Source organism: Sus scrofa, chromosome 1 (genome assembly GCF_054392235.1).
Source record: "Sus scrofa isolate SSC_HxYL_T2T_F1_AM1 chromosome 1, Sscrofa_HxYL_maternal_Yorkshire_Landrace_v2.0, whole genome shotgun sequence".
Classification (NCBI taxonomy): Eukaryota; Metazoa; Chordata; class Mammalia; order Artiodactyla; family Suidae; genus Sus; species Sus scrofa.
The window spans coordinates 273,373,456-273,400,983 of record NC_139383.1 but is presented as its reverse complement, the minus strand read 5'-3'; the positions used below and the strand labels follow the sequence as shown (position 1 = coordinate 273,400,983).

Here is a 27,528-nt window from a genome sequence, read left to right as displayed (position 1 = left end):
ACAGTTTGTTGTCCCTAGTTGTTCATAAAACATCAGGAATCAGCTTGGGAGCAGGTGTTGGAGGACAAATCCAACCCCTCCTTTTCAACTTCAGTCCAGAGCAGTGTCCACTGCACAACCACAGCTCAGACAACAGACATGCCCTGGTCATGCACCACCAGTTATCTCTGCTTGATTTGTGCCAGTTCATTATGTATATTCAACTTTTCAAATGCCATCATCTATAACACAGAGAGATTGGTCACCTCTCTGCAACTGCAAGAATATATTCTGAACATGGCAAAAGAAAGTTTGTCAGTTAAGGGGGATGGAAGGCTAATTCACGTAGGAAATTATCAAAATGCGGAAAACAATCCCTTGCCTGACTGTGACAGACAATACACATACCAAAACCAGAGGAGAGGGTAGTAAAACATTTAAGAGCATGAGCTTAGCATGAGTCTGAAATCAGAGTGGGCTTCAAATCCTGATTGCTATTCACTTCCTTCAGTTGTATAATTCTAGTTTATCTTTGCATTGTCTTAGAAGGTAATAAGCATTGAACTAGCCTTTTCACCTCTGTAAGCTTTAGTCTCTCAATAACAACACATGCCTCCTAATTCTTTATTATGGGATTTAATGAAATGTTTAGTATAGTGTGACATGTAAAAAAATTTCAATAAACATTGGTTATTGTTATTAATTTTAATTAGTTATTCACAAATCATTCAATGGCAAACATGTATTCCTTCTACAAAATCTTTCAAGGTCATAAAACTTGTCGACAGTTTGGAAGTGAAGGAGGTAGTAGTATTTTATGCATGTGAATTAATTGATTTTGAAACCATCTAGAAATAACAGAGAGGGAAAAGTGTCACTAAGATTAATGAGGATCAATAGTTTCTCCTGAGATTTTTACAATAACCTTGTCCCTTTTCTAAGCATTTTTTCCTTTTTTTTTAAATAGTTACTTCCCCAATACAATTTTTTTTCTACTGTACAGCATGGTGACCTGGTTACACAAACATGTACACATTCTATTTTTGCACATTATCACTCTCCATCATAAGTGACTAGACATAGTTCCCAGTGCTACACAGCAGGATCTCATTGCTAATTCATTCTGAAGGCAATCCTTTGTTTCTGTTAACCGCAAGCTCCCCAACCACCCCACTCCCTCCCCCTCCCCCTGGGCAACCACAAGTCTATCTGCAAGTCCATGATTTTCTTTTCTGTGGAAAGAGTCATTTGTGCCTTATGTTAGATTCCAGATATAAGTGATATCCTTTTCTAAGTATTTTAAATGCATAATCTCACTAATTTCTCCTAAGAATGTGGAATTTTGTGCCCAATATTCAATGTGAGGAATTTCCAATATGAGAAAACTGAGGTATAAAGATGTTTAGTAACTTACCGCTATAATGTAAACACTTAATTGTTAAATAATTAATATATAAATTAATACATAAGACATTTAAGAATGCACTAAAAATTTCAGTGTAGTATAAGTCCATTCAAAATTGTGAAATGATATGTTGCCTCTAAAAATTGATTGCAATTACATCAGTGACATAAGTCTACTCATTATAGAGATTTTTTGATAACTAAGAATATGTAAACAATAAATTTCTCCAAATGTTTGAAAATCCCTATGTAATATGTCCATTTATATGGCATGGCTGAATATGCCAGATCTAAAATAATGACTGAAAGCACTTTGTTGATGCTAAGATTTCTCACTGATTTTTTTAATAGTAAGAAATGGAGGTCATTCTTATGTCCATCACTAGGTAACTGGATATGACTGAATATGTATATAATGAAATATATATTATATATAGAACAAAATCTTGTATGTATTTAAATAAATATATAAAGAGGAATTTTTAAAAACATGGATTGAATAATCACCAATGGATGCCCATCCAGGACACATGTGATTTAGGATGGGGATTAAAGAAAGGAAAACAATTTACAAAAGAAGGGAGACATGCCTAGGCTGATGATGAGAGCATCCCATGAGCTGAGGAGGAGGAACCTCTCATTCTAGGCCCAGATGAAAGAGAAAAAACTGTTGAAGTCTTCAACAGTCTTCATAGATGTGCCCTGTTAGTCACTTTGGCAAAGGATAAATGTTAGAAACACAACTAAATTAGTGTTCATAAAGAAACACAACTAATTTAGTTGTGTTTCTAAATGTTAGAAACACAACTAAATTAGTGTTCATAAAGAAACACAACTAAATTAGTGTTCATAAAGAATGTTAGAAACACAACTAAATTAGTGTCCTGGATTTCCCATCATGGCTTAGGAGAAACACATCTGACTAGTATCCATGAGGACGCAGGTTCGATCCCTGGCCTCACACAGTGGGATAAGGATCCAGCATTGCCATGAGCTACGGTGTAGGCTGCAGACACAGCTTGGGCCTCACATTGCTGCGCCTGTGGTGTAGGCTGGCAGCTGCAGCTCTGATTAGACCACTAGCCCGGGAACCTCCATATGCTGCAGGTGAGGCCTTCAAAAGACAAAAAAAAGAGTGTCCTGTAATTCTCTTACCTAAAATACATCCATCCCCAATCCCCAGTCACCTCGATCCTCTTATACTGCTTTTATTTTGTTAACCTACCTAATATTATATGACATATTTTGTTTATTGATGATTTACCTTCCAAACTACAACATGAACTACACAAAGGCAAGGATTTCTCCATTTTATTGTTATGTCTCCAGTAGGTAAACATTGCTTTTCCCAGGATAGTTACAAATGAACTTGAATCAGAGAGGTACACCCCTTCTGCTCTCTCTCCAGCTTTCATCCCACATGATGCCCATGGATTTGGGAAGGAAGGACCACCTCAAGCACCAGGAGGCTGACAAGCTTTCCCTGCACAGCTGCTCTTTGTGACTAATTCAAGGAAACAAAGACTTGCTGGGTTCTCATGGTTTGGGGTGTGGAATTGGAGCATGTTTTGTAACAAAACTTCTTGTGTATAACTAGACCCACGTCAATGGAAAGAGTCAACCAAACCAGCAGTGTCTCTGAGTTCATCCTCCTGGGAATCTCCTCTCGGCCCGAGGACCAGAAGCCACTCTTTAGCCTCTTCCTCACCATATACCTGGTCACCATCACAGGAAACCTGCTCATCATCCTGGCCATCCGCTCGGACCCCCAGCTCCAGACTCCCATGTATTTCTTCCTGACTTTCCTGTCTTTCACTGACATTTGCTTCACAACAACCATTGTCCCCAGGATGCTGGTGAACTTCTTGTCCCATAAGACCATCTCCTATGCTGGGTGTCTGACTCAGATGTACTTTATATATGCCTTGGGCAACACTGACAGTTGCCTTCTAGCAGTCATGGCCTTTGACCGCTATGTGGCCATCTGTGATCCCTTCCACTATGTCACCATCATGAGTCACCACCGCTGTGTCCTGATGGTGGCCTTCTCCTGCTCATTGCCTCACCTCCACTCACTGCTACACACACTTCTGCTGAATCAGCTCACCTTCTGTGACTCAAATATCATCCATCACTTTCTCTGTGACCTCAGTCCTCTGATGAAATTGTCATGCTCCTCCACATTTGTCAATGAAACTGTGATGATTATAGAAGGATCTTTTATTTTAGTGACCCCCTTTCTATGCATTGCTTTCTCTTACATACGAATCCTTACTGCAGTTCTCAAAATTCCTTCAGCTGCTGGCAAACGCAAAGCCTTCTCCACTTGTGGTTCTCATGTCACTGTGGTGACACTCTTTTATGGAAGCATCTTCTATGTCTATTTACAGCCTGTGTCCTCCTACACCGTCAGGGACCACATGGCAACAATTGTCTACACAGTTCTGTCCTCCATGCTCAATCCCTTTATCTATAGCCTGAGAAACAAAGACTTGAAACAGGGCCTGAGGAAGCTGGTGGGCAGCAGGAAATTCAAGGCAGCATCCTCTTGATGAACACACAATAGAGTGTTCTCTACTGGAATCTGTTTTCTACTGATTCTTAGTAAACAACCAAGCTATTGGAGGTTAGCATTTTTACCCATGTGAGACAAGGCTGCTGTGGGAACTTTTATCTGTGGATGAAAGCCCATCAGTTGGCTTTGGTTCTGTCTAAATCATAATATTTTCTCTCACTATTTCTCCTCTTTCCGACTTATAACTTTCTCATCTTCCAAATACTGCTTTAAATTAATGCTTTTCCCAAAGATATTTTATGACTAAATTTCTTTCTTTAAGATAACTTATCCTCAAAAATCCTCCACATTTCAGCATATTGCTAAAAATAATTACTGAATTTCTAATGGTCAAATGTCTTTGCAAACATTTGAAAGGGGAACAAAAAGAAGTACAATTTAGCTAATTTTCAAAGAGTATTTTTATAAGTTCTCATTTTTCGCTTTCAAAAAAATTTTGTTTAAAAATTGTTCTCACCCTAACCTTAACTTTTTATTCCTCTTTTATTATACTGCTATGGCTTTATTTTTCCATTTTCCTCATTTTTTAACCATACAATTAAAAATTGCTAGTGGCCACAAAGAACAAGAATCAAGAGTGATCATATAGGAGTTCCCATCATGGCTCAGTGGTTGACAAATCTGACTAGGTTTTGTTGAGCTTGCAGGTCCAATCCCTGGCCTTTCTCAGTGGGTAAAGGATCTGGCATTGCCAGTGAGCTGTGGTGTAGGCTGCAGATGTGGCTCAAATCCCATGTTGCTGTGGCTCTGATATAGGCCAGCGGCTACAGCTCTGATTCGACCCCTGGCCTGGGAACCTCCATATGCCATGAGAGCAGCCCAAAAAATGGCAAAAAGACAAAAAAAAGAGTGATAATATAAAATTATCCATTCCACTGTGAGGTGTTGAAAACTTTCTTCCCTCCATCTATCCCTAAATGTACATATTTATAATGTATGATTTAATACTGTATTCTAGAAACTCCATCTCTTAAGAGTCTAACTTGAAGGAATATTATCATAAGTGTATATTGAATAGTGAGAGTTGTAAGTCAATCCCAGTGTATAACATATAAAAATTGGCAGAAACCTAAAACCATACCAATAGGGAATGGAGAAATTACCTGTGATTAATTACATAGAATGTAACAATATGCAGCAGGCTGAAAGAATCTCTATTACTTTCTTGAAATGTCATTACCTAGAATATAGTATAAAAGTATGTTTTTAAAAATTATATGATATATATCTGTATAGACACTGAATAAGAATGGAAGTGTGGGGGCAGGGGAGGACAGAGAGTGAGAGAAATTCTACTTCTTTATACATATTTCTAATATCTGAATTTGTTCAAATAAATATTTATAACTCATGGAATTTAAAACTGTTAATCAGATTACCATTGCAATGGTAAAAGACTTTCTTTGTAATATACAATCCTAAGAGAAACATTCCAGGTGCTTGCAAATATGAAAAGCATCATTGTTTGTCTGTTTCACTTAAATGATAATTTGAGAGGATACAGGATTCTACATACCAAATCTTTGAGCACTTTAAAGACACATCTCACTGTTCTACTGCATCAAGTGTTTTCAGTGAGAAATAATAATTTATCCTAATGTGCTCTTTGTAATCTCCTCCCCTCACCACAATTGATAGATACTCTACACTAACTGTCTCCATGCCACCACTGCTTAGGCTTTAGGAAAGCAGGTCCTGATTCCACCCACTTTACTCCAAGTCTTGGCAAAGGAAATTAATCACTGTCCTTGGAAATAGGAAAGCCAATTCTGAAAATTTAAATAGAAAATGAAAATGAACCAGGAAACCCATACAATCTTAAAGAAAGATCACAAAGTTGGAAAAAACAATTACCAAATTTCAAGAGTTATTAGAAAGCTAAAGTAATAAACATGTGTCATATTTATAGGAACACATATATACAACAATATATATAACAGAATAGAAGACCTAGAAATAAATCTTTATTAATATAATCATTTCATTTTTGACAAGTGCCAAAACAATGTAAAGGAGAGACTAAGACCCACAGACTATATTAAAGTAGAGCAACTGGATATACACACATCCTGACTCACTTCAGAACTAAAGACACACACAGACGGAAAGTGAGAAGATATAAAAAGGTATTCCATGCAAATGGAAACAAATAGAAAGCCAGGGTGTCAATACTTATATCACATAAAGTAGATTTTAAAACAAAACAAACAAAAGGAAGATAAAGAAGGTCATTGCATGATGATAAATGGATCAGTCAAACCAGAAGATAAAATATTGTAAATAGCTATATCTATATCTACATATAGATATATATCCAACATAAGAGCACCTAAATACATAAAGCAAGTATTAACAAACATAAAAGGAGAAATTTATAGTAACAAAATAAGAATAGGGGACTTTAAACCCCACTTATATCAATGAAAAGAACGTCAAGACAGAAAAACTATAAAGTAACACTGGCCTTCCACAACACAGTACACCAAATGAAATTAGTAGATTTATATAGGACATTTCACCCAAAAGCAGTAGAATACACGTTCCTCAAGTGTACTTGGAACAATCTCCTGAACAGATCATATGCTGGGCCACAAAACAAGTCCCAATAAATTGAGAAGACTAATATCACATGAGCAGCTTTTCTGACTACAAGGTATGAGAATAAAATTAATTTTTAAAAAACTTGCCAAAAACACAAGCACAGGAGTCTAAACAACATGCTGCTGAATAATCAATGCATTAAATAAAAAAGCAAAGAGGAAATCAAAATACATGGGGACAAATGAAAATGGAAACACAATTTAAATCTGTGAGATGCAGCAAAAGCGGTTCTAAGTGGAAAACTTATAGCAATATTAACATACCTCAGAAACAAGAAAAATCTCCAAAAAATATAACTTTACATTCAAAGGAAAAGAAGTAGTTTCCATCATGGCTCAGAGGAAAAGAAAAATAACAAACAAAACCCAAAGTCAATAGAAGAAAAGAAATAAGAAAGATCAGAGCACGGATAAAGGCAATAGAGACTAAACAAATGAAGGGAAATGATCAATGACAGTAATAGGTGATCCTTTGAAAAGATAAACAAAATGGATAAATCTTTTTTTTTTTTTTGTCTTTTTGCCATTTCTTGGGCTGCTCTTGTGGCATATGGATGTTCCCTGGCTAGGGGTCGAATCAGAGCTGTAGCCGCTGGCCTACACCAGAGCCACAGCAACATAGGATCCAAGTTGCATTTGCAACCTACACCACAGCTCACAGCAATGCTGGACCCTTAACTCACTGAGCAAGGCCAGGGATTGAACCCGCATGGTTCCTAGTCGGATTCATTAACCACTGAGCCATGATGGGAACTCCCTAAAATGGATAAATCTTTAGCAAGACTCATCAAGGAAAAAAAAAGAGAGGTTGCAAATAAAATCAGAAATAAAAGGAGTTATAAGCAACACCACCGAAATACAAGAGGTCATGAGATTACCGCAAAAATAATATGCCAATTAAATGGATAGAGTAAATGAATAATTCTTAGAAAGATACAATCTTCTGGACTAAATCAGGAAGAAAGAGAAAACGTGAACAAACTGATTACCAGTAATGGAATTGAATCAGTACTCTAAAAGCTCCCAATAGACATTCAAGACCAGATAGCTTTACTGAAGACTTCTATCAAATATTTAAAGAAGAGTTACCAACACCTGTCCTTATCAAACCATTCCAAAAAATTGAAATGGAAGAAGTCTTCCAAATCATTATATAGCCAGAATCACCTTGATAACAAAATCAAAGACACCACAAAAACAGAAAATTACATTCTAATATCACTAATGAACATAAGTGCAAAAATTTTAAGCTACATATTAGCAAACCATATTCAACAATACATTAAAAAGACAATACAGGAGTTCCCACTGTGGCACAGTGGGTTAAGGATCCAAGGTTGCCACAATCTGCAGTGTAGGTCACAAATGCGGCTCAGATCCAGTGTTGCTGTGGCTGTGGCATAGGCCAGGAGCTCCAATTTGACCCTTAGCCTGGGAACATCCATATGCCTCAGGCACAGACATAAAAAGAAAATTTAAAAAAAAGCCTGATCCAAAAAATGGGCAGAATCCTGAATAGACATTTTTCCAAGAAGGCACATAGATGACCAGCAGGCACATGAAAAGATGTTCAACATTACTATCATTAGGTAAATGGAAATCAAAATCACAATGAGATATCACTTCACATGTGTCAGAATGACCATCACCAGAAAGATCACAAATAACAAATGTTGTTGAGTACATGGAAAAAAAGGGAACACACACACACACTTTTGGTAGGAATGTAAACTGGTGCAGCCACTGTGGAAAACAGTAAAATCCAAAAATAGAAATGCTCCCTAAAAAGACCAAAAGAAAATCCTCCAAAAATAGAACTACTCTATGACCAAGAAATTCCACTCCTGGGCATATATCCAAAAACAAAACAAAACAAAACAAAAACACTAATTCAAAAGTATATGTGCACCTAAATGTTCATAGCAGCATTCTTTACAATTGCCAAAGTATGGAAGCAACCTAAGTGTCCATCAACAGACGAACGGATAAAGAAGATGTGGTATATATAAACAATGGAATACTACTCAGTCATAAAAAAGAATGAAATTGTGCAATTTGCACCAACATGGATACACATGGAGTGCATTATGCTAAGTGAAATAAGGCAGACAGAGAGAAGCAAATACTGTATAATAGCACTTACATGTGGAATCTAAAAAAATACAATAAACTAGTGAAGAAAACAAACAAGAAGCAGTTTCACAGATACAGAGAGCAAACTAATGGTTACCAACAGAGAGAGGGAAGAGGGAAAGGGCAATCTTGGGAAAGGGGATTTTAGAAAGGGTTATTATGGGATTATATGAAATCATGTATGTGAAACTTTTGAAAATTACAAGGCACTATAGAATTTAAAGAATCTTCCATTGAATTAAAAAAGAATGCTAAATGAGATAATTTCCCTTTAAAAAAATGGAGGAAGACAAATACTGCATGGTATCATTTATATGTATAATATAAAAATAAAACAAATTACTGAAAATAAAAGAAATAGACTAACAGATATGGATAACTAACAATAGGTTACTCGTAGAGAGAGCATCAAGGAAGGGTCAAGATAGAGGTAGGGGATTAAGAGATACAAACCACTATGTAGAAAATAACTTACAAGGATATGTTATTCAGCACAGGTAATAGACTCAATATTTTACAATAACTATAAATGGAATATAACTTTTAAAAATTGTGAATCACTTTATACACCCAAAACTTAGATGATGTTGTACATCAACCATACAGCAATTAAAAAAAAAAAACATTTTTTAAGACAGATGGCTGCTAAGAGATTAGAACTAAAAGATCTCACCAGCAGTCTCTTCTGATGCAGCAGGTTAGCGATCTGGCATTTTCACTGAAGCGGCTTGTGTTGCTGCTGTGGCACAGGTTTAATGTCTGGCCCCAGAACTTCTACCTGCCACAGGAGCAGCCAAAAAAAGAAGAAAAAAGTCCACACCAAAGTAAATAACTTATAATTATGTGAGGTTATGGATGTGTTGATTAACCTTATTGTGGTAATCATTGTGCAATAAATGCATCTATCAAATCATTTTATTGTACACATTAATCTTTAAGTTATATGGCAAGCATCTCAGTAAGGTTGGAAATTATAAGTAAAGAAATATTTGTTAGATGAATGAACAGAAACAAAGGAAAGACAAATGTCACATGAAGAGTAAGTGCAGGAGGCAGCACTCAAAACCAAGGCTTCCAGTCTCTATACTACGTACATTTGTACACAGATTAAAATGATTAAATTCCACTCAGCTAAGAAAGAAGACACAGGTGTTTTGTGTGAGACAGTGGTGTATCCTAAAAACATTAGCAGAATGAGATTTATTTCCTATAACATTGTTGTGGATGGTGTTCACGATGACATACGAGAGTCTCTCTATGATATTCACGCTTTCTCTTGAGTTTCAGTGCCACAAAGTTCTTATGTGCATTTTTCAGATGAGGAAACTGAAGCTTTAGAAGCCAAGTAACTTCATAAAACAGCTACAAGAAAGCCAGGCAGGCATTCTATTAAAAATCTCCGTCGCTACACACTAAACCTTCATGGAGCCTAAATTCAGAAAACATACATTATTATTTCCAAAGCCCCTTTCCTAAATATGACAATAACCTTTGCCTGACCTTGTGCTTTAATCATACACAAACTAACATTAACCTAACACCACACAGAAAATAATCTCGGCCACACACCTCCTTGGACGCTGAAAAGCACATACACACCATTGATCTAACACCACTGAATCCGCTGAAAACAATAACCTTCCTGTATTGACTTAGGACCTGCCTGGTTCTACAATATACCTCAGTCCACAGCCAAATCCCCTAAAATGAACATATTCACCCACACAAATATTTGTCCACCCTTGATAACCTATAGTCAAGGCAACTGAAGCATGCCTGAGAGACGCTGCCATGGGAATGAGAAGCTCTGAGATTCATCCCATATCTAAACAGGAAGCCTCGGGGATCCACTTGTCCCCTTGGAGTCAGCTGTGCTAACCGTGATTCCCATTCTGCTTTCTCTGCCTGGAGAGATCCCAGGACAAACTCCCTTGAGAGGTCATCACACCACAACACCCTCAGCCTAACAGGTGCCCCAAGAGGCCAGCAGGGCACACCTGAGACTCCTGGGAAGCTGGTGGGGCTTCCACAACCAGGAGGGCCCTCCCCCATGAGTCAGGGCATCTCTGCCTTCTGAGATCTGGAGCTGGGAGAAGCAGCAGCCTGCTGGGGACCAGGTGGCAAGAAAGAAATGTGGGGTCTGAGGACAGGGGAGGGATAAGTATTACCCCTTTGGAGGAGGACATTAGCTCCTCCCTCCTTTCCTGCTTCTCTCCTTCCAATCAGCCCCAGATTTCATGAGAGACACAGGAGGAAGCTGAGCTTTGGCTGAGAAGCATGAGGTTTTGGCTGAGAGCAGAGGTGGTGCTCACCAGCTTCTGGGGAGGCTGGCAAGGAAAGAAAAGCATCTGGATGTGGAGGTGAGCTTTGGTGAGCTAGCCACCCAGGGGCTACCCCAACCCAGTTCAGAACCTTACTCTTTATTCCTTCATACTTTCAAATATTTTATGGATTGAGAAGTCATAAGGTCCAAGTAAAACTTCCATGTGGCATTTGGTTTTAAGGGCATCCAGTTTAACCTCTAGGCCACCCGTACCATGTTTTCATGGAAGCAAAACCCATCAGTAGAAAAGGAAAACTAAGGTATTCCCAGCCTCCTTCCCTGTGCTTTTAGAACTGTTCTTCCTGATTCTCAGCTCCAAAATCTTCCTCCTTTTTGCCCCTTGTCAGCACATTCAACCAGGATCCATTCCCAATAATTCACCAAATCACCACTGAGTTTTGTATTCCACCTTCTCCAGGCAGCCCTTTCACAAATGACTCATCTTTGAATGTTGATCTGTGTGTGATAAACTGCTTTACATACATGGTGTCTCCCTTGTTGTTCATAAAACATCAGGAATCAGCTTGGGAGCAGGTGATGGAGGATAAATCCAACCCCTCCTTTTCAGTCCAGGGATGTGTCCACTGCACAACCACAGCTTGGACAACAGACATGCCCCAGTCATGCACCACCAGTTATCTCTTCCTGATTTTGGCCAATTAATCATGGATGTTCAGCTTTTCAAATTCCACCATCTCTACAACATAGAAAGATAGGTCACCTCTCTTGCAACTGCAAGGATATATTCTGAACATGGGAGAAGAACGTTTGTCAGTTAAGGGGGATGGAAGGCTAATTCATGTAGGAAATTATCAAAATGCGGAAAACAATCCCTTGCCTGATGGTGACAATAAATACACAAAAACCAAGGAGGGGGAGCATAACACTTAAGAGCATGAGCTTAGAGTGAGTCTGAAAACAGAGTGGGCTTCAAATCCTGGCTGCTCTTCACTTCCTTAGTGACCTTAAGCAAACACCTTTACCTCCATAAAACTAAGTCTCCTGATAACAACACATGCCTCACAATTCCTGTTATGATAGTGAGATGCTTGGCATAAGCATGGCATGTAATAAATTTTCAATAATATTCAGTATTATGATTATCTTTACTGATACATTCAAAGCTTAATGCATCAACAAATATTTCTTCCATAAAATCCTGTAAAATCCTGAAATTAGCCTAACAATTTGGCAGTGAAGGATGTGATGTTTTATGCCTATGTATTAATTGCTTAGGAGAACATCTAGAAACAGCAGATAAGGGAAGGTGACACAGGGAGTGATAAGGATCAACAGCTTCTCCAGAGTGTTTACAATATGCTGTGTCCTTTAAATGCTTGCAATGTGTTCTCTCGCTAAATCCTCATGCCAATGTAAATATTTGTGTCCATTGTTAAGCATGAAGTAATTGAGGCTTAAAAATGTTTAGTAACTTACAACTAAAATGTAAGCATTTTCTATTCAAGTAATTAATATGTTAATATATCTATGTACTACACCAGTGTATTTTCAAAAGTATGTGAAAGAGCATGCTGCCTCTAAAGAAATTATGTTAAACACTTTGATAACAGAAGTATGTTCATCATAGAGATTTTTTTTTCCTTTTTTGGCCATGCCTGCAGCATATGAAATGTCCTGGGCCAAGGATCAAATAAGAGCCTCACCTTGGAACCTATACCACAGCTGCGGCAACGCTGGATCCCTAAGCCACTGCACTGAGCTGGGTATCAAACCAGCACCACCACAGAAACAAAAGGGATCATTAACTCACTGCACCACAAGGGGAGCTCTATTATCGCGAGTTTTTTGGAAACCAGTGTCTCAAAAATGTTTGAAAATCCCTATGCAATGTCTATTCAAAAGATACGGAGGAATATGGTGACTCTTAAAAAAAAGTTTACTTAAAGCACTTTTTTACAGTGCTTTACTGATGCAAGATCGCTCATTATAGAGTGTTTTGCAGTAGCAAGAAACAGAGGCTTTTTGGATGTCCATTGCTGGGTAACTGGATATGACTGAAAAAAGCCATGTGTATAAACATGCTTCTCATAAGTATTTTTGGATAAATATGTGAGAGATAACTGTTTTTCATTTTTAAAAATTTATTTGTAGTATAGTTGATTTACAATGTTGTGTTAATTTCTTCTGTAGAGCAAAGTGATTCAATTATGTATATATACACATATCCACTGAAAGGAATTTTTACAACATGAATAATCAACAGGGGTTGCCCATCATAAACAAAAGGTCCCACTGTGGCTCAGCAGAAACCAATCCGACAAGCATCCATGAGGATGCAGGTTCAATTTCTGGCCTCACTCAGTGGGTTAAGGATCTGGTCTTGCTGTGGTGTAGGCCAGTAGCTACAGCTCAGATTTGACTGCTAGCCAACCTCCATAAGCCGCGAGTGTGGCCCTAAAAAGACAAAAAGAAAAAGAAAAAGAAGGTCCTACTGTATAGCATAGGGAAACATATTCAATATTCTGTGAGAAAACATAATAGAAAGGCATAGGAAAAAGAATATGTGTGTGTGTATACATGTGTATATATATACTTTGCTATACAGCAGAAATTAACACAACATTGTAAATCTACCACACTTCAACAATTTTTTTTAATTTTTTAAAATTTTAATGGATGCCTATTATGTACAAATGTAATTTAGGACAGGGGATTAAAGAAAAGAAAAATAATTTACCAAAGAGGGGAGACATGCACAGACTGAGGATGAGACCATCGCAAGAGCTAAGGAGGAGCGCCTTCTCATTCTGCCACCAGATGAGGGAGAAAACACTGTTGAATTAGTTCAACACTCTTCTTAGATTTCCCCTGTTTGTTATTTTGGCCAAGGCTTATTTCTACCCAAGGCAATGCAAAGGTAAACTCCAGTATTATAACAACTGAATTAGTTTTGATAAGGAGTGAGTATCCTGTGACTTCTCAACCTAAAATTTCCACTGTGCAGTCACCTCCATTCTTATACTGCTTTATTTCATTAACAAATGTACCCCAACCTGATATTATATTACGTATTTGTTTGCTAATGATCTACCTTCAAAACCACAACATGAACTGCATAAAAGCAAAGATTTATCTATTTATGCTATGTTCTCAGCAGGGACCCAGAGCTTTTGCAGAATACGAACTAAAAAAACTTGGATCAGGGATCTCCACTACTTATGGTTTCTAAAGGAAAACTCTTCTGTCTCTCCAGCTTTCATCCCACATGATGCCCATGGATTTGGGAAGGAAGGACCACCTCAAGCACCAGGAGGCTGACAAGCTTTCCCTGCACAGCTGCGCTTTGTGACTAATTCAAGGAAACAAAGACTTGCTGGGTTCTCATGGTTTGGGGTGTGGAATTGGAGCATGTTTTGTAACAAAACTTCTTGTGTATAACTAGACCCACGTCAATGGAAAGAGTCAACCAAACCAGCAGTGTCTCTGAGTTCATCCTCCTGGGAATCTCCTCTCGGCCCGAGGACCAGAAGCCACTCTTTAGCCTCTTCCTCACCATATACCTGGTCACCATCACAGGAAACCTGCTCATCATCCTGGCCATCCGCTCAGACCCCCAGCTCCAGACTCCCATGTATTTCTTCCTGACTTTCCTGTCTTTCACTGACATTTGCTTCACAACAACCATTGTCCCCAGGATGCTGGTGAATTTCCTGTCCCATAAGACCATCTCCTATGCTGGGTGTCTGACTCAGATGTACTTTATATATGCCTTGGGCAACACTGACAGTTGCCTTCTAGCAGTCATGGCCTTTGACCGCTATGTGGCCATCTGTGATCCCTTCCACTATGTCACCATCATGAGTCACCACCGCTGTGTCCTGATGGTGGCCTTCTCCTGCTCATTGCCTCACCTCCACTCACTGCTACACACACTTCTGCTGAATCAGCTCACCTTCTGTGACTCAAATATCATCCATCACTTTCTCTGTGACCTCAGTCCTCTGATGAAATTGTCATGCTCCTCCACATTTGTCAATGAAACTGTGATGATTATAGAAGGATCTTTTATTTTAGTGACCCCCTTTCTATGCATTGCTTTCTCTTACATATGAATCCTTACTGCAGTTCTCAAAATTCCCTCAGCTGCTGGCAAACGCAAAGCCTTCTCCACTTGTGGTTCTCATGTCACTGTGGTGACACTCTTTTATGGAAGCATCTTCTATGTCTATTTACAGCCTGTGTCCTCCTACACCGTCAGGGACCACATGGCAACAATTGTCTACACAGTTCTGTCCTCCATGCTCAATCCTTTTATCTATAGCCTAAGAAACAAAGACTTGAAACAGGGCCTGAGGAAGCTGGTGGGCAGCAGGAAACTCCAGGCAGCATGCTCTTGATTAACACACAGGGGAAAGTTCTCCACTGGAAGCTGGTTTCTGCTGATTCTTGGTGAAGAATCAAGCTCTTGGAGGTTAGGATTTTTTTTGTCTTTTTAGGACCACACCCACTGCACATGGAAGATCCAGGGTTAGGGGTCAAATTGGAGCTGCTGCCACTGACCTACACCATAGCCACAGCAACACAGGGTCTGAGCCACATCTGTGACCTACATCACAGCTCATGGCAATGCTGGATCCCTAACCCACTCTGCAAGACCAGGGATCGAACCCATATCCTCGTGGATACTAATTGGGTTTGTTACTACAGAACCATGGTGGGTTTCCAGGATTTTTTATTTTTATTGAAATAGAGTTGATTTACAATGTTTTTTTAGTTTCAATTATACAATAAAGAGATTCAGTTATACATACATATGCATGTATGTGTGTGTATATATATATATTCTTTTTTATGTTCTCTTCCATTATACCCAAGATAATGAGTATAGTTCCCTATGCTATACAGCAGGTCCTTGTTGGTTATCTATTTTATCTGTACCAGTATGTGTAATTCAATCCCAACCTCCTAATTTATCCCACTCTTTCCCTTTCTCTTTGTAACTGTAAGTTTTTTTCAATGTCTGTGAGTCCCTTTCTATCTTGTAAATAAGTTCATTCATAGCCATTTTTGAGATTCCACTTATAAGCAATATCATATGATATTTGCCTTTATCTGTCTGGCTTACTTCACTTAGTGTAATAGTGTCTAGGTCCATCCATGTTGCTGCAATTGGCATTCATTATTCCATTCTTTTTTTATGGCTGAGAAATATTGCATTTTATATGTGTGTGTGTGTGCATATATATATACTATACACATATGTGTGTGTATGTGTGTGTGTGTGTGTGTAGTATATATACTACTTCTTCTACAAACCTCCTACAGCTCAATACCAAAAAAACAAAGAACCCATCAAAAAAAGGGCAGAAGATCTAAAAAGATTTCTCTTTCAAGAAGACATACAGCTGAGAGCCCCAGACTCTGCAGGCCTTTTTGGCCCAGCACTGGGAGGCAGGCTGCCCACCGTAAAGTCTACAGTCCCTGCAGACAAGGGTTCTGGGAGATTTGGATCACCTGTTTGAGACCACAAGAATCTGGGATCCTCTGTTGCTGGACATGCCTGATCAGGGGTGTTGAATGTGGCCATGTCAGCAACAGAGAGCAGCTTCAAAGCCTGAGCTGGTGCTTGTTGGCCTTACATCTACAGTGAACACAGGATTGTTGGGATGCCCAAATCTAAGAATTGGTCTTTCAGAGATGGGATTAAGATGATGGAATAGAAGGAATTAAGCTCAACTGTTCTAAAAACAACAATATTCACAACTAAAGCCTGAGCATTCTTCAGCCAAATGGACCAGAAACCTTAAAAAAGATATCCTACTCCAGAAGACAAAAGGGAGGCCACATCAAGAGGTAGGAGGGGCGATTTAAAGATATAAACAACCACATACCTCCCAGGTGGGAAGCCCCACAGACTGGAAACTAACTGGTTCACAGAGACTCACCTACAGGAGGGAGAGTTCTGAGCCCCACAACAAACTCGCACCTGTGCAGATCTGGCACTGGGAGAAAGAGCCCCTGGAGCATCTGGCATTGAAGACCAGTGGGGCTTGTGCACAGGAGCTCCACGGGACTGGGGGAAATGGAGACCCCATTCTTCCAAGGCACACACAGACTTTCACGTGCACTGGGTCCCAGGGCAAAGCAAAGTCTCCATAGGAATCTGGGTCAAACCTGACTCCAGTTATTAGAGGACCTCCTGGGAAAACAGGGGTGAGTGTGGCTTGTTGTGAGGGAATGCACTGGAAGCAAAGCTCTCGGGAATATTCACCAGCCTGCCCTTCTCTGGAGGTGGCCATTTTGGGAAAGTGTGGCCCCACCCATCAGTCAGCACTGAGAATCCCCAGGGCAAACAACAATCCAGATGGGACCACAGCCCCACCCCTCACTAAACAGGCTACCTAAAGACCCCTCCGTCTACAGCTCCCTCTAATCCCATCCAGAGACTAAGCCCCACCCACCAGAGGGATTAGAATCAGCTCCACCTACCAGTGGGCAGGCATCAGTCCCTCCCATCAGGAAGCCTACAGCAAGCCCCCCCATACCACCTTCATCCACAAGGGGGGCAGACACCAGAAGTAAGAGAGGCTACAACTCTATTATCTGTAAAAAAGTCACCACACCAAAAACCTATCAAAATGAAAAGACAGAGAACTATAACTCAGATTAGGGAGAAAGGAAAAACCCCAGAAAATCAGATAAGTGATCAGGAGATTCTCAGCCTCCAAGAAAAAGACTTTAGACTGTTGATGCTCAAGATGATGCAAGACATTGGACATAAACTGGAGGCAAAGATGGATAACTTACAGGAAACACTGACCAAAGAGATACAGACATAAAACTTAAACAAGAAGAGATGCAAAATACAACAACGGAAATAAAAAACTCACTAGAAGCAGCTAAGAGCAGAATACAGGCGAAAGAAGAACAAATAAGCAAAGTGGAGGACAGATTAGAAGAAATTATAAATGTGGAACAGAAAAGAGAAAAAAGATGGAAAAGAAATGAAGAGTCTCAGAGAACTCTGGGACAACATTAAACATACCAACATCTGTATTTTAGGGTGCCAGAAGAAGAGAGAGAGAAGGGGACAGAAAAAATATTCCAAGAGATAATAGCCAAAAATTTCCCTAACATGGGAAAGGAACCACTTACTCAAATCCAGGAAGCACAACGAGTACCATATAAAATAAACCCAAGTAGGAATACACCCAGACACATATAAATCAAACTGACCAAAATTAAAGACAAAGACAAAATCTTGAAAGCAGCTAGGGAAAAGAAACAAATACATACAAGGGAACCCCAATAAGGTTATCGGCAGATTTTTCAGCAGAAACTCTGTAGGCCAGTAGGGAGTGGCATGATATACTTAACATGGTGAAATAAAAAAAAACTCCAACCAAGATTACTCTACCCAGCAAGGCCCTCACTCAGATTTGAAGGAGAAATCAAAAGCTTCACAGATAAGCAAAAGCTGAGAGAGATCAGCAACACTAAACCAGCCTCATAACATATACTAATGGAACTTCTCTAGGCAGAAAAGAAAAGACAGCAACAGGAAACAAAAATTTCTCAAATGACAAGGCTCACCAGTAAAGCTATATATACAGTAAAGATATGAAATCATCCATGCACAATTATACCACCAAAATCAGAAATCATGAGAAGAGGTGGGTGCAAATGCAGGACATTGGAGATGAACTTGCAATTAAGAGAACAACAACTTAAAACAATCTCATATACATAGAGACTCATATCAAAACTTCAGAATAACTGCAAATCAAAAAAAAATACAATTGATACACAAAGAAAAATCAACTCAAATATAACACTAAAGATAGTCATCAAACCACAAGAGGAGAGAAGAAGAGAAGAAGGGAAGAAAAAAGAGCAACCGGAGTTCCCATCATGGCACAGTGGTGAAGGAATCTGACTAGGAACCATGAAGTTGCGGGTTCAATCCCTGGCCTTGCTCAGGGTGTGAAGGATCCGGCGTTGCTGTGAGCTGTGTTGTAGGTTGCAGATGCGGCTCGGATCTGGAATTGCTGTGGCTCTGGCATAAGCTGGCAGTTACAGCTCCGACTGGACCCCTAGCCTGGGAACCTCCATATGCCACAGGAGCAGCCCTAGAAATGGCCAAAAGACCAAAAAAAAAAGGAAAAAAAGAAAGAAAAAAGAGCAACAAAAAAAATCCAAAGCAATTAATAAAATGGCAATAAGAACATACATATCAATAATTACCTTAAATGTTAATGGACTAAATGCCCCAACCAAAAGACACAGACTGGCTGAATGGATACAAAAACAAGATCCATATATATGCTGTCTTCAAGAGACCCACTTCACTTCTAGGGACACATACAAATTGAAAGTGAGAAGATGGAAGAAAATATTTCACGCAAATGGGGGTCGAAAGAAAGCTGGAGTAGCAATACTCATAACAGACAAAATAGACTTTAAATGAAGAATATTTTAAGGGACAAAGAAGGTCACTACATAGTGATCAAAGAAAGCTGGAGTAGCAATACTCATAACAGACAAAATAGACTTTAAATGAAGAATATTTTAAGGGACAAAGAAGGTCACTACATAGTGATCAAAGGTTCAATCCAAGAAGAAGATATGACAATTTTAAATATCTACGCACCCAACATAGGTTCACCACAATATTTAAGGCAACTACTAACGACCTTAAAAGGACAAATCGACAATAACACAAACATAGATGGGGACTTTAACACCCCACTTAGAGCAGTGGTCAGATCATCCAGACAGAAAATCAGTAAGGAAACACAGACCCTGAATGATGCATTAAACCAGATGGACTTAATAGATATTTATAGGACATTCCACCCAAAAGCAACAGAATACACATTCTTCTCAAGTGCACATGGAACATTCTCTAAGATTCATCACATCCTGGGCTACAAATCCAACCTCAGTAACTTCAAGAAAATTGGAATCACATCAAGCATCTTTTCCGACCACAATGATATACGACTGGAAATCAACAACAAGAAAAAATGTGCAAAAAACCAAACACGTGGAGACTCAACAACATGCTACTAAACAACCAATGGATCACTGAAGAAATCAAAGAGGAAATTAAATAATACCTAGAAGAAAATGACAACAAAGATACGACAATCCAAACCCTATGGGATGTAACAAAAGCCATTCTAAGAGGAAAGTTTATAGAAATACAAGCCCATTTCAGGGAACAAGAAAAAGTTTAAATAAACAACCTAACTTTACATCTAAAGCAGCTCCAGGGAGAACAGGCAAGATCTAAAGGTAGCATAAGGAAAGAAATCATAAAAATCAGAGCAGAAATCAATGAAATAGAAACAGAGAAAACCATAGAAAAGATCAATGAAACAAAAAGCTGGTTCTTTGAAAAGATCAAGAAAATTGATTAACCCTTAGCCAGACTTATGAAAGCAAAAAAAGAGAGAGGACTCAAATCAATAAAATTAGAAATGAAAAAGAAGTCACAATGGACATCAAAGGAATACAAAGGATCATGAGAGATTACTATATGTAACTATATGCCAATAAAACAGAAAACCTAGAAGAAATTCTTAGAAAAGTACAATCTTCCAAGACTAAACCAAGATGAAATAGAAAAGATGAATGGACCAATCACAAGTACTGAAATTGAAACGGTGATCAAAAAACTCCCAACAAACAAAAGTCCAGGACCAGATGGCTTCACAGGCAAAGTCTATCAAACACTCAGAGAAGAGCTAACACCTCTCCTTCTGAAACTATTTCAAAAAATGGCAGAGAAAGGAATACTCCCAAACTCATTCTAAGAGGCCACCATCACCCTGAAGCAAAAACCAGACAAAGATTCCACAAGAGAAAGAAAACTACAGGCCAATTTCACTGATGAACATCGATGCAAAAATCCTCAACAAAATACTAGCAAACCGCATCCAACAATACATTAAAAAGATTGTACATCATGATCAAGTGGGATTTATCCCAGGGATGCAAAGGTTCTTCGATGTCCACACATCCATCAGTGTGATACACCACATTAACAAACTGAAGAACAAAAACCATATGATTCTCTCAACAGATGCAGAAAAAGCCTTTGACAAAATCCAACAGCCATTTCTGATAAAAACCCTTCAGAAAGTGGGCATAGCAGGAACCTACCTCAACATGAAAAAGGCCATATATGACAAACCCACAGCAAACATCATTCTCAATGGTGAAAAGCTGAAAGAATTCCCGCTGAGATCAGGAACAAGACAAGGATGTCCGCTCTCGCCACTACTCTTAAACATACTTTTGGAAGTCCTAGCCACACAGCAATCAGAAAAGTAAAAGAGATAAAAGGAAGGAATCCAAATTGGAAAGGGAGAAGTAAAACTACCTCACACCAGTCAGAATGGTCATCATTAATAAATCCACAAACAACAAGTGCTGGAGGGGCTGTGGAGAAAAGGGAACCCTCCTGCACTGTTGGTGGGAATGTAAACTGGTACAGCCACTATGGAGAACAGTTTGGAGATACCTTAGAAATCTATACATAGAACTTCCATATGACCCCACAATCCCACTCTTGGGCATCTATCCAGACAAAACTCTACTTAAAAGAGACACATGCACCCACATGTTCATTGCAGCACTATTCACAATAGCCAGGACTTGGAAACAACCCAAATGTCCATCGACAGATGATTGGATTCGGAAGAAGTGGTATATATGCACAATGGAATATATTCAGCCATAAAAAAGAATGACGTAATGCCATTTGCAGCAACATGGATGGAGCTAGAGAATCTCATACTGAGTGAAATGAGCCAGAAAGACAAAGACAAATACCATATGATATCACTTATAACTGGAATCTACTATCCAGCACAAATGAACATCTCCACAGAAAAGGAAATCATAGACTTGGAGAAAACACTTGTGGCTGCCTGATAGGATGGGGAGGGAGTGGGAGGGATTGGGAGCTTGGGTTTATCAGACACAACTTAGAATAGATTTACAAGGAGATCCTGCTGAGTAGCATTGAGAACAATGTCTAGATACTCATGTTGCAACAGAACAAAGGGTAGGGGAAAAATGTAATTGTAATGCATACATATAAGGATAACTTGATCCCCTTGCTATAGAGTGGGAAAATTTAAAAAAATAACAATAAACTTATAAAAACCTGAAAAAAAGTAAAACTATTACCAGATGACATGATACTATACCTAGAGAATCCTAAAGATGCTACCAGAAAACTGTTAGAGCACATCATGAATTTGGCAATGTCGCAGGATACAAAATTAATACACAGAAATCGATGGCATTTCTATACACTAACAATGAAAGATCAGAAAGAGAAATTAGGGAAGCAATCCCATTTACCATCACATCCAAAAGAATAAAACACCAAGGAGTAAACCTACCTAAAGAGACAAAAGACCTGTATTCTGAAAACTACAAGCCACTGATGAAAGAAATCAAAGATGACACAAATAGATGGAAAGACATACCACGCTCATGGATTGGAAGAGTTAATATTATCAAAATGACTATACTACCCAAGGCAATCTACAGATTCAATGCAATCCCTAGCAAATTACAAAAGACATTCTTCACAGAACTCAAACAAAATATTTTAAAGTTTGTTTGGAAGCACAAAACACCCAGAAGAGCCAAAGACATCCTGAAAAAGAAAAATGGAGCTGGAGGAATCAGGCTCTCGGACTTCAGAATATACTACAAAGCAACAATCAAAACCACATGGTACTGGCACAAAGACAGAAATATAGATCAGTGGAACAGGATGGAAAGCCCAGAATTAAACCCACACACATACAGCCAACTACTCTATGACAAAAGAGGCACAAATATACAATGGAGAAAAGACAGCTTGTTCAATAAGTGGTGCTGGCAAAACTGGACGGCCACATGGAAAAGAATGAAATTATAACACTCCCTAACACCATACACAAAAATAAACTCCAAATGGATGAAAGACCTAGACAGAAGACCAGACACTATCAAACTCTTAGAGGAAAACATAGGCCAAACACTCTCTGACATAAATGACAGCAACCTCTTCTCAGATCCACCTCTTAGAGTATTGACAATAAAAACAAAAATAAACAAATGGGACCTAATCAAACTGAAAAGCTTCTGCACAGCAAAGGAAACCCTAAACAAAATGAAAAGACAACCCACAGAATGGGAGAAAATCTTTGCAAGTGAATCAGCTGACAAGGCACTGATCTCCAAAATTTATAAACACCTTCTGCAGCTCCATACCAAAAACAAACAAACAAACAAACGACCCCATCAAAAAATGGGCAGAAGATCTAAACAGACAGTTCTTCAAAGAAGACATACAGATGGCCAAAAAACTCAAGAAAAGATGTTCAACATCACTCATTATTAAAGAAATGCACATCAAAACCACAATGAGGTAACACCTTACACCAGCCAGAATGGCCATCATCCAAATGTCTACAAACAATAAGTGCTGGAGAGGGTGTGGAGAAAAAGGAACCCTAGTACACTATGGGTGTGATTGTAAATTGGTGCAACCACTGTGGAAAACAGGATGGAGATTCCTCAGAAAACTAAACATAGAACTACCATTTGATCCAGCAATCCCACTTCTGGGCATCTATCCAGAAAAAAACACAATTTGCAAAGACACGTGTACTCCAATGTTCATTTAGCACTCTTTCCAGTAGCAAGACATGGAAACAACCTAAATGTCCATCAACAGAGGAGTGGATCAAGAAGAAGTGGTACATATACACAATGGAATATTTCTCAGCCATTAAAAGGAATGAAATACCAGAATTTTTAGCAACATGGATGGACCCAGAAATTATCATGCTAAGTGAAATCAGCCATACAATGAGATACCAACATCAAATGCTTTCACTGACATGTGGAATCTGAAAAAAGGACAGACTGAACTTCTTTGCAGAACAGATGCTGACTCACACACTTATGGTCTCCAGAGGAGACAGTTTTGGGGTGGGGAATGTGCTTGGGTCATGGGAGAGAAATCCTGTGAAATTGGATTGTTATGATCATTATACATCTACAGATGTGATAAATTCATTTGAGTAATAAAAAAATAAAAAAGACATATAGCTAGCCAAAATTTACAAGAAAAGATGCTCAACATCACTAATTATTAGAGAAATGCAAGTCAAAACTATAATGAGGTATCACATCGCACCAGTCAGAATGGCCACCATCAAAACATCTACGAATAATAAATACTGGAAAGAGTGTGGAGAAAAAGGAACCTTCCTATACTGTTGGTGGGAATGTAAATTGGTAGAGTTGCTAGGGAAAACAGTGTGCAAGTTCCTTAAAAAACTGAAAATAGAGCTACCATATGATCCCACATTCCCATGCGTGGGCATAATCCAGAGAAAACATAATTTGAAAAGATCCATGCACCCTACACCACAGCTCACGGCAACGCCGGATCCTTAACCCACTGAGCAAGCACAGGGACCGAACCCGCAACCTCATGGTTCCTAGTCGGATTCGTTAACCACTGCACCACGACAGGAACTCCCCAAATACTGCTTTAAACTAATTCTTTCCCCAAAGATGTTTCCTGAACAAATTTATTTTATTAACAGAAAATCTTTCACATTTAAGTATATGCTAAAAATAATTACTTTTTATGGCCACACCCACAGCATATGGAAGTTCCAGGCTAAGGAATCTGAACTGCAGCTATGACCCACAGATTCTTAACCCACAGCAATCAAGCTGCTGCAGCCAGATTCTTAACCTCCTGTGCCAGAGTAGGAACTGTGATAATTACTTAAGTTATAGCTACTGGCTGTCTTTGAAAATGTTTGGAAGAGGAAAGAATAAATGGAGAGAAGAGGAGGAAAATGAGGTGGAATACATTTGAACTAATTTTCTTATTTTGAGGATTTTTATGATTCCTTATTTTTCTCTTCCAAAATTTTTTCCTGCTTAAAAATTATTTTCACTATTACTCTTTTCTTATCTTTCTTTTATTATATTGCTACAGTTTTATTTTTTGTCAATTATCCTATTTCATAAGCATACAATTAAAAACCCCTAATGGCCAGAAAAACAAAGTCAAGAGGAATAACATGAAATGATCCATTCCACAGTGGGGATGTTGGAAATTTTCTTCCCTCCATCTATCCCTAAAGCTGTATGTTTAAAACATGTGATTTAATACTTAACTCTAGAAATGCCCACACTTAGAAGTCTGACTTGTAAAAATATCACGTGTATTAAGAGTATTGATATATTGTTTCAATGAATCCCAATTTAAGAAATAAAAACTGGCAAAAACCTAAAATCCCATCAATAGGACTAAAGAAATTATGAATAATTAAATAATGATTAAATATGATTGATTACATAGACTGTAATCACAGGCAACAGGCTGGAAGAATAAAATAACAGGATATTACTTCCTCGAGAAGCCATTAAGTAGAAAAATAGATATAGAACAAAGTATAAAAGTATTAGTCTTTTTTTATCTATTATTTATACATTTCTTCTACTGTACAGCATGGTGACTCAGTTATGCTTACATGTATACATTCTTTTTTCTCACATTACATGTTCCATCATAAGTGACTAGACATAGTTCCCAGTGCTACACAGCAGGGTCCCATGGTTAATCCATCCCGAATGCAACATTCTGCATCTATTTACCCCAAGCTCCCAGTCCCTCCCATTCCTTCCCCTTCCCCTTTGGCAACCACAAGTCTATTCTCCAAGTCCATGATTTTCTTGTCTGTGGAAAGGTTCATTTGTGCTATATATTAGATACCAGATATGAGTGATATCATACAGTATTTGTCTTTCTCTTTCTGACTTACTTCACTCAGGATGAGAGCCTCTAGTTCCACCCATGTTGCTGCAAATAGCATTATGTCGTTCTTTTTTATAGCTGAGTAGTATTCCATTGTGTATACATATCACTTATTCCTAATCCAACCACCTGTTTATGGACATTTGGGTTGTTTCCATGTCTGGGCTATTGTGAATAGTGCTTCAATGAACATAGAGGTGCATATGTCTGTTTTAAGCAGAGTTTTGTCCAGATAGATGCCCAAGAGTGAGATTGCTGGGTCATATGGTAGTTCTATGTATAGATTTCTACGGTATCTCCATACTGTTCTCCATAAAGGTTGTACCAGCTTCCATTCCCACCTACAGTGCAGGAGGGTTCCCTTTTCTCCACACCCCTTCCAGCATTTGTTATGTGTGGACTTCTTAATGATGGCCATTCTGACTGGTGTGAGATGGTATCTCATGGTAGTTTTGATTTGCATTTCTCCAATAATCAGGGATGTTGAGCATTGTTTCCTGTGCTTGTTGGCCATCTGTATCTCTTCCTTGGAGAAATGTCTATTCAAGACCTTTGTCCATTTTTCAATTGGGTGGTTGGCTTATTTGCTGTTGAATTGTTTAAGTCACTTGTATATTCTAGAGATGAAGCCCTTGTCAGTTGCATCATTTGAAACTATTTTCTCCCATTCTATAAATGTCTTTTTGTTTTCTTTTTGGTTTCCTTTGCTGTGCAAAAGCTTGTCAGTTTGATGAGGTCCCATTGGTTTATTTTTGCTTTTGTTTCTGTTGCTTTGGGAGACTGAACTGAGAAAATATTTGTAAGGCCCATATCAGAGAATGTTTTGCCTATGGTCTCTTCCAGGAGTTTGATGGTGTCTTGTCTTATATTTAAGTCTTTAAGCCATTTTGAGTTTATTTTGTGCATGGTGTGATGGTGTGTTCTAGTTTCATTGATTTGCATATAGTTGTCCAGGTTTCCCAGCAATACTTGCGGAAAAGACTTTTGCCCATTTTATATTCTTGCCTCCTTTGTCAATGATTAATTGACCAAAGGTGTCTTTGTTTATTTCTAGGTTCTATAGCCTGTTCCATTGGTCTGCATGTCTGTTTGGGTACCAATACCACATTTTCTTGGTTACTCTGGCTTTGTAATATTGCCTGAAGTCTGGGAGAAAGATGCCTCCTGAATGGTTTTTGTTCTCCAGAATTGCTTTGGCAATTCTGGGTCTTTTGTGGCTCCATATGAATTTTTGGATTATTTGTTCTACTTCTGTGAAAAATATCATGGGTAATTTTCTAGGGATTGCATGGAATATGTAGATTGCTTTGGGTAGTATGGCCATTTTTACAATATTAATTTTTCCAACCCAGAAGCATGGAATATCTTTCCATTTCTTCACATCTTCTTTAATTTCCTTGATTAATGTTTTATAGTTCTCAGCATATAAGTTTTTCATCTCCTTGGTTAGGTGTATTCCCAGGTATTTGATTTTTTGGGGTGCAATTTTAAAAGGTATTGTGTTTTTGTATTCCTTTTCTAATATTTCTTTGTTAATATACAGAAATGTGACTTATTTCTGAATGTTAATCTTCTATCCTGCTACTTTGCTGAATTTGTTGATCAGTTCAAGTAGTTTTTTGGGTTGAGTCCTTAGGGTTTTCTACGTATATAGTATCATGTCATCTGCATACAGTAACAGTTTTACCTCTTCTCTTCCTAT

At 38.5% G+C, this 27,528-nt stretch overlaps 2 protein-coding genes and 1 pseudogene across 2 annotated transcripts in view; 2 read left to right on the top strand and 1 right to left on the bottom strand.

The window, feature by feature from the left end:
• The window catches only part of LOC100517451 (olfactory receptor 1J4-like), a 188,903-nt gene that overhangs the window by 110,967 nt on the left and 50,408 nt on the right, over positions 1-27,528 (bottom strand). The window lies entirely within an intron of this gene.
• LOC146407192 (olfactory receptor 1L8-like) lies at positions 2,988-3,935 on the top strand. The gene has a single exon (XM_085012396.1). The coding sequence runs from the start codon at positions 2,991-2,993 to the stop codon at positions 3,933-3,935; it is 945 nt and encodes a 314-aa protein (XP_084868522.1). The 5' UTR covers positions 2,988-2,990.
• On the top strand, positions 14,425-15,372 carry LOC100157704 (olfactory receptor 1L8-like; annotated as a pseudogene).

Bases quoted from the DNA above. Each gene is read 5' to 3' on its own strand.
- LOC146407192 (XM_085012396.1), top strand. From the start codon at position 2,991: ATGGAAAGAGTCAACCAAACCAGCAGTGTCTCTGAGTTCATCCTCCTG.